The following is a 6,979-nucleotide window of genomic DNA, read 5'->3' on the forward strand; positions in this document are numbered from 1 at the left end:
GGCGGCTCGAACGGGTACCTCTCCGGCACCGCGATCTCCAGGGCGAACACGCCTCCCTCGTACGGGGACCCGGCGGCGCCCACCACCTGCGCCCGCAGCTCATCTATCCGGTCCCCGACCTGCCAGCAGCTGACTCCCGAGGGCGGCTCGGTGCTGAGGAGTTGCAGTTCCCGGTTCAGACGTGTCTGCCGCTGCATGTCCGATTCTCTTTGCTGAGGAGAACCCGCCCGGCTTCGAGGAGCGCGCCTGGTGGACCACGTGACTGGATCGACCAATCTGAGCAGGGCAGCGTTCGCGGGAAATGGCAGGAGCTGCTGATGCGCCTTTTGGCGGGAGGTGGTCACGTGACTTTTCTATTTACCTTTGAGAACCAATGACCCCGTGGTGACAGCAGAGTCTGTTTAATTATTAATAAAATCATTTATATTACCCAGAAACAAAGTTAAATCATACTGCAACAGTACACCAATCGCCTGTTCATACTTTATCACGCGGGAGTACAACAGCGCTCAACAGAATGGCGACTGTTCCTACCTGAGTGTCATGTTGCGATTCTATCACACTTTGTCTAAGAGTGCACACTCCTTTGAGCATTGAGGTACATCACATTGGACCGCTCATTCAAAATGAACGGGCTGTCAATGCACATAACATAAGGCAAAGGGGTCTTTAAGTGGGAAGGGGGTCACCTCCCTGGTCACCTCAGAGTGTCACGTGACTCCTTTCTGGTTTTCTGAGAGAGTCACGTGACTCCTCCCTGGTTACCTAAGAGGGTCAATGACTCCATGGTGACAGCAGAGTCTGTTAAGTTATAAATAAAGTCCTTTATATTACCTGGAAACCAAATAAGATAACACTGCAACAGTACACTAAGGGCCCTATTATAAAACAGCAGTCTGACCTTAGGGCCGCATCATGTGGCCATGAAACCCTATAATCCAGGGAGCCAGCTTGCTTTTGATACCCTGTGGGGTGTACAAATCTCCCTTGTTGCTCTCATTCAGCGTGGATCTGACCCAGCCCTCTTCCTTGTATGGTTGCCAAGTGAACAGGCCCTTACTCTGACCATCCCAAGTTTGGGATGTGTATGGACGTGCAGCAAGACGGGAGGGAAAGGGGGATGTGTATAGCTGGCCAGCAAGGTGCAGGAATGGGGATGTCTATTGACAGGCAAGAAGGAGGGAAGGATATGTATGGACGGGCAGCAATGCAGGAAAGAGGAGAGGATGTGTATGGGTAGGCAATGCAGGAGGAGAGGTATGGAAGGCCAGTGAGGTGCAACAATGCAGGAAGGAGGGGTGGACGTGTATGGACAGGCAGCAATGCAGGGAGGGGGTAGGCCTATGGATGCCCAGTGATTTGCAGCAATGCCGGAAGGGGGGTTGATGTGTATGGATAACTAGCTAGGTGCAGCAATGCAGGGAGGAATGTGTATGGACGACCAGTGAGGTGCAGGAAGGAGAGGAGTGGGGAATTTGTACGGATGACCAGTGATGCACAGCAGTGCAGGAGGGAGGAATGTGTATGGACGACCAGTGAGGTGCAGGAAGGAGAGGAGGGAGGAATGTGTATGGACAACCAGTGAGGTGCAGGAAGGAGAAGAGAGGGGTATGTGTATGGACGACCAGTGAGGTGCAGCAATGCAGGAAGGAGTAGAGGGGGGAAGGTGTATGGACGATTAGTGAGGTGCAGGAAGGAGAGGAGGGGGGAATGTATGGACAGGCAGCGAGGTGCAGCAATGCAGGAAGGGGGAATGTGTATGGATGACCAGTGAGGTGCAGCAATGCAGGAAGGAGAAGAGGGGGGAATGTGTATGGACGATTAGTGAGGTGCAGCAATGCAGGAAGGAGAAGAGGGGGGAATGTGTATGGACAGGCAGCAATGCAGGAAGGGGGAATGTGTATGGACGACCAGTGAGGTGCAGGAAGGAGAGGAGGGAGGAATTTGTACGGACGACCAGTGATGCACAGCAGTGCAGGGGGGAGGAATGTGTATGGACGACCAGTGAGGTGCAGGAAGGAGAAGAGAGGGGAATGTGCATGGACAACTAGTGAGGTGGAGCAATGCAGGAAGGAGAAGAGGGGAATGTGCATGGACGACCAGTGAGGTGCAGGAAGGAGAGGAGGGGGGAATGTGTATGGACGACCAGTGAGGTGCAGGAAGGAGAGGAGGAAAATAAACTTTAGAATGCTCCCAGCAGAAGATGACTTAAAATGTGTGCCGAAATTTTGCAAGCATTCCCAAATCTGGCACACCACCGTGCAATTGGCGTGCACCACTTTTATTAACGTTCCACAGGAAGCGCTCAATATGCAGACCTGTAGAAGCCGGAACATTTTTCAGCACATGCCAGTCTCTGTTATTCCTCCCGCTGGTATTTATGTCATAAATTATTATATATATATGTGTCGTGAATAATTAAAGTTGTTCCTTTATAGCCTCTTATTAACCCCTAATGGTCTTTGTTAACGCCTCCCTCCATTTTTTTTTGGTTTATTTTTGTACTGTTTAATTTTAAAAATCCTTTTTTTTTTTTTTTTTTTAAACAATATTTAAATGATGTCGCCAAACACGTTATACTGAAATTGCAGCTGGAAAAATAGGAAGAAACCAAAACAAATGTATGTTATGACATGAGAACATCCGGCAGTTTTTGTTCCCCTCTCTTTATTTACCAGCACGTGTAAACACAGCAAAGTGTCTAGAATGGCGGACGTGGAGCTCAAACAAGATTTTCTGTGGGGTACAGGACACAAAAACAAAAGAGAAAACGCAACTTGAAGTTAATTTTTTTACTGTTGTATTAAAATCATTTTTTTTTAAAACAAATGTAAATAACGTCACGCCGAACACGTTGTACTGAAAACGTAATTTTATAGCAGCCGGAACAGGAATGGTACAGAGGTGGACACGCCGACGGTGTTGTGTGTCACCGGCGGTGCCACGTGACTGACGTTGGTCCCAGGAACACATCTATATCTGCTCTAATTTTTCGGAGCGCGGTCACATCTCTGCAGGTCTTGGATGAGCGGCTTGTTATGATGTTGTAGTATTTCGTATAACGTGTCCTTGTGGTGGTCTCCCCATCCTCTGATGCAACCATACAGCTCCCTCATCCTATTCTGAGGGGTATCTTTGCTCCGCACTTGATCATATTGTTCCTGGGTCAGCAGATCCTCGTGCAGAAGACCGTCTAAGACAGAATCCACCAAATGTACCCGACTTATCAGATCCTCCCGATGTCTGTCCACGAAGTGCCTGCCATCTGTGAAGGAGAGAGAAGTGCCAGCACCACCATCTGTGAAGGAGAGAGAAGTGTCAGCATATTGAAGGAGAACTCCATCGCTATATATTCAATAGGCTACATTTTACCATATATGGTAACTCCAAATTTATTCCCCCGGCAGCATCTACGGCTTTCTAAAACTGCAGAGTTTTCCAAAGGTCGCACCCCCGCTAGCTTTTTAGAATCTTTACCACACCCCCTAAGAAGCCAAGAAAATGAAGTCTTACTCCTTATGCTGCGTACTCTGTAATGTAAGGAAAGAAGGCACGGAGAATTCTGCAACAGAACGAGAGACCCTTGGTGGATGTCATGGCGGGCAGGGCAGGATTTCCCACAAGGCCCGGCCTCGGGGCAGCAGGGAGTAGAGGGGCAGCATGGGTGTGCAATTCCTGACGCCCAGGACATGCGTTGGGCGGGTAGTTGTTTAATACATTTAGCCCTGCTTTGGGCAAGCAGGGCTAAATGTAGAGCGGGGAAGCCGGCGCTTGTTTTGTACAACTGATCTCGGCGATGTTGCTGAGATCACTTGTATGCAGCCTGTATACAGGGGGGCGCATTGAGGAACCTGGCATTGGGGCAGCAGAGAGAATAAATCCGGCCCTGATGGCGGGTGGATGGTGCTAGAACCTCAAGAGTTGTGACTGTGAAGATTGTGATTGGATCACTTGTGATGTACGGCGTCCCTATTCTTCAGTTCCACATAAATTGGGTGCTGTGGCAGTAAAATTATTTTTGGATGGGTGTAGTTTTTATTCTGGGATATTTGCTCACTCCAATTATTTTTCTGTTTAATGGGGATTGCTGCCTCCAGTAGTGCAGAGCTGCTATGGGAGCAGCATTATGACCCTCCTGTGGCATCCCCTGTATGGGGTGGTGGGGGGTGGTCAAATTTTTGGGGGTAGCAACACCTTTAGACAACATACCGTAATAAGTTTTTTTTCACTTATCTGATATGTTTTGTCACAAAGTCACTTTCAGCCGCTGACGTATACTATATATCGCCACTTCACACAGTTTTGATGCTTGACATGTTTGCTATCTTTTTACAGGATATCCAGGCTGTTGCGGCCGGCTGAGTCACTATTCGGGTGGTAGATGGGCGTGATGAAGTGCACCCGGGGCGGCTCAAAAAATTGGGTCATATATTGGGGGGAGGTTCGTAAAAACTGGAGCACACAGAATCTGGAGCAGTTGCCCATGTGCCCTTAGGCAGCAGCTTCAGGATGTCCAGGCAGATGCGGCCGGCCGAGTCAATATTCGGGTGGTAGATGGGCGTGATGACGTGCACCCGGGGAGGCTCGAAAAATTGGGTAATATATTGGGGGGGAATTCATAAAAAAACTGGAGCAAAATAAATTTGGACAAGTTGCCAATGTGCCCTAAGGCGGAAAGTTCAGGATGTCCAGACAGGTGCAGCTGACCGAATCGACGTTCGGGTGGTAGATGGGCGTGATGAAGTGCACCCGGGGCGGTTAAAAAATTTGGTCGTATATTCGGGGGGGTTTATGAAAGCTGGAGCACACAGAATCTGGAGCAGTTGCCCATGTGCCCTTAGGCAGCAGCTTCAGGATGTCCAGGCAGATGTGGCCAAGTCAATGTTCGGGTTGTGGATGGGCTGATGAAGTTCACCCGTGGCAGCTTGAAAATTTGGGTCATACTGTATATTGAGAGGAATTCATGAAAACTGGAGCATGGCGAGCAATGAGCTTCTCTTTTCAGTTTGTTCCGTTAAAGTAGACCTCCGGGCAAATCAAATATTAACTCTTGCAGTGGGGCTACCCCCACACTGCGAGGGTCAGGTGCTCGTTTTGTCTAGGGAGCTAGACAAAGTAGTCACCGCTCCAAGCTCCCCCCGGGATAGACTACAATCTCATGTTTAGTTTACTGATTTGTATTGAGATTGTAGTCCATCCCGGGGGGAGGAGCTTGGAGCGGTGACTACTTTACAACACACACAGGGACCATGTGGAACAAAAGTAGCCACCCTCCAGAAGGAAGGACAGTGTCAGAGATGATTGGAGGATCTACGGCCGAGTGACACACAAATAAGAGACATTGTTGTTCAGAGTTAAGGTTCCTAAATGTAATTTTAAGATTTATCTCCGGAGTTCAGTGTCACTTTAAGGACTGGCGGCAGCTGATCGCTAACATGTTTCACTTCCTGGAATGACATTGTAAATCTACTCTGGTAGGAAGTGTAACAAGTCAGGGAAACAAAGTTACAAACAGAGAACTGTCAGGTAAAACAAAAGGGGGAATCCCTTGAAGCAGGCAGCGTTTGTCAATGACTTACCAGCCATGACCGGGGAGTTCTCAGTCCGTGATGAGGAGCTTTCCGTGTAAGGGAAAATCTGTATGAGGAAGGAAAGAAATGTATGAAACAGAAAGTAATATTCTACGGAAATGGCGGGAAGGTGTCACAACTCGTACACTGTTGACGTTTGCTAAATTCCTTGTCAGCAAACAGCTCGCAGCGATAAGAGCTACAAGAACGAGCTTGCAGAGGTCACTGGAGTGAGTTCAAATCCATCAGATTGCAGAGAGGAGAGAAGACTGTCCTCGGCTTCTGCAGTGTCCCCGACCGCTGTACTCCCTATGTAATCTCTGACACGGGGGGGGGTCAGGGCCAGATTTACTCTCTCTGCTGCCCCAAGGCCAGGTCCCTCAATGCGAGAGGTGAGCGAACGCCGGTATGTGTTCCCTCACCTCCCGATCTACTGAGCCGACCTGTGACAGTCTCATTGTCACAGGTCGGCTTAGAACTATGAGGTGAGTGGAAATCACTCATGTCATAGTTCTCCTTTAAGGGCAGGTGCACACCTAGGCGATTTATCACGCAGATTGAGTCGCGCGATATCGTGCAAAACACAGATTTGCAGTGAAGTCAATGGAGGCTGTTCACACCTTTGCGGTTTGTCGCGCGGACGAAATTGCCTGTCGCGCAAAAAAGGTGCAGGAGCTATTTTCGGCCGGTTGTCGCGCGGTTTGGGTCCCAGACATCTCTATGCATTGAAAAACGCACGACAACCACGTGCTTTTCAATGAACAGTTGCGCGCTCCAAAACGTGCGACAACCGCGCGAAAACAACTCAGCAATCTGAATCGGCGAGGTGTGAACCTAGCCTAAGCCATACCCAAATCAAAACAAAATTCATATTGCAGCTTTCCGGTCCTTAGATGTTGTGGCTGCATTAGTTTACTAAGAATCTTTTCAGCGAGTACAGCAAATGTCTGTTGATCCTGCCAGGAAATGATGTGTCCTTGTCACTTCCTGTGAGCTGAAAAGAAAGCACAGATATCCTTTGCTTTCTCGTATAAACTACTAATGCCATCAGTCCCCCAGGTAATGGAGATTTACAAAGGCAGACATGTTTGAAGTCCAGCCTGTGTGACAACCACGGTCACCCCCATAGATACACGGGAGAAATTAGCGTAGGCACAAAGAGAGAGGAAGTGTTATTTGAAGGATCACAAGGTGTAAATAAAAGGAAGAAGCCTGAAAAAAAAACGAATGCAGCCACCACATCCAGGGACTGGAAGGTGTGTGTGGAAAGGGGGGTGCAGACACATCTAAGGACTGGAAGGTATTGTAGGGGTGCAGACACATCTAAGGACTGGAAAGTATGGGCGGAAAGGGGTGCCGACATATGTATGGACTGGAAGGTATGGGGGAAAGGGGTACAGACATATATA

General features: G+C 48.9%; 1 protein-coding gene across 1 annotated transcript in view; it reads right to left on the reverse strand.

The window, feature by feature from the left end:
- The window catches only part of LOC108800544 (ubiquitin-conjugating enzyme E2 T-like), a 576-nt gene extending 376 nt beyond the window's left edge, over positions 1–200 (reverse strand). Inside the window, exon 1 of the mRNA XM_018572536.1 lies at positions 3–200. Within this exon, the coding sequence (XP_018428038.1) occupies positions 3–197 (195 nt within the window). The 5' untranslated portion in view covers positions 198–200. The remainder of the gene's footprint in view (positions 1–2) is intronic.
- Between the last annotated feature and the right edge of the window lie 6,779 nt (positions 201–6,979).

This window comes from Nanorana parkeri, unplaced genomic scaffold, assembly GCF_000935625.1.
Source record: "Nanorana parkeri isolate BGI_ZX_2015 unplaced genomic scaffold, ASM93562v1 scaffold2064, whole genome shotgun sequence".
NCBI lineage: Eukaryota > Metazoa > Chordata > Amphibia > Anura > Dicroglossidae > Nanorana > Nanorana parkeri.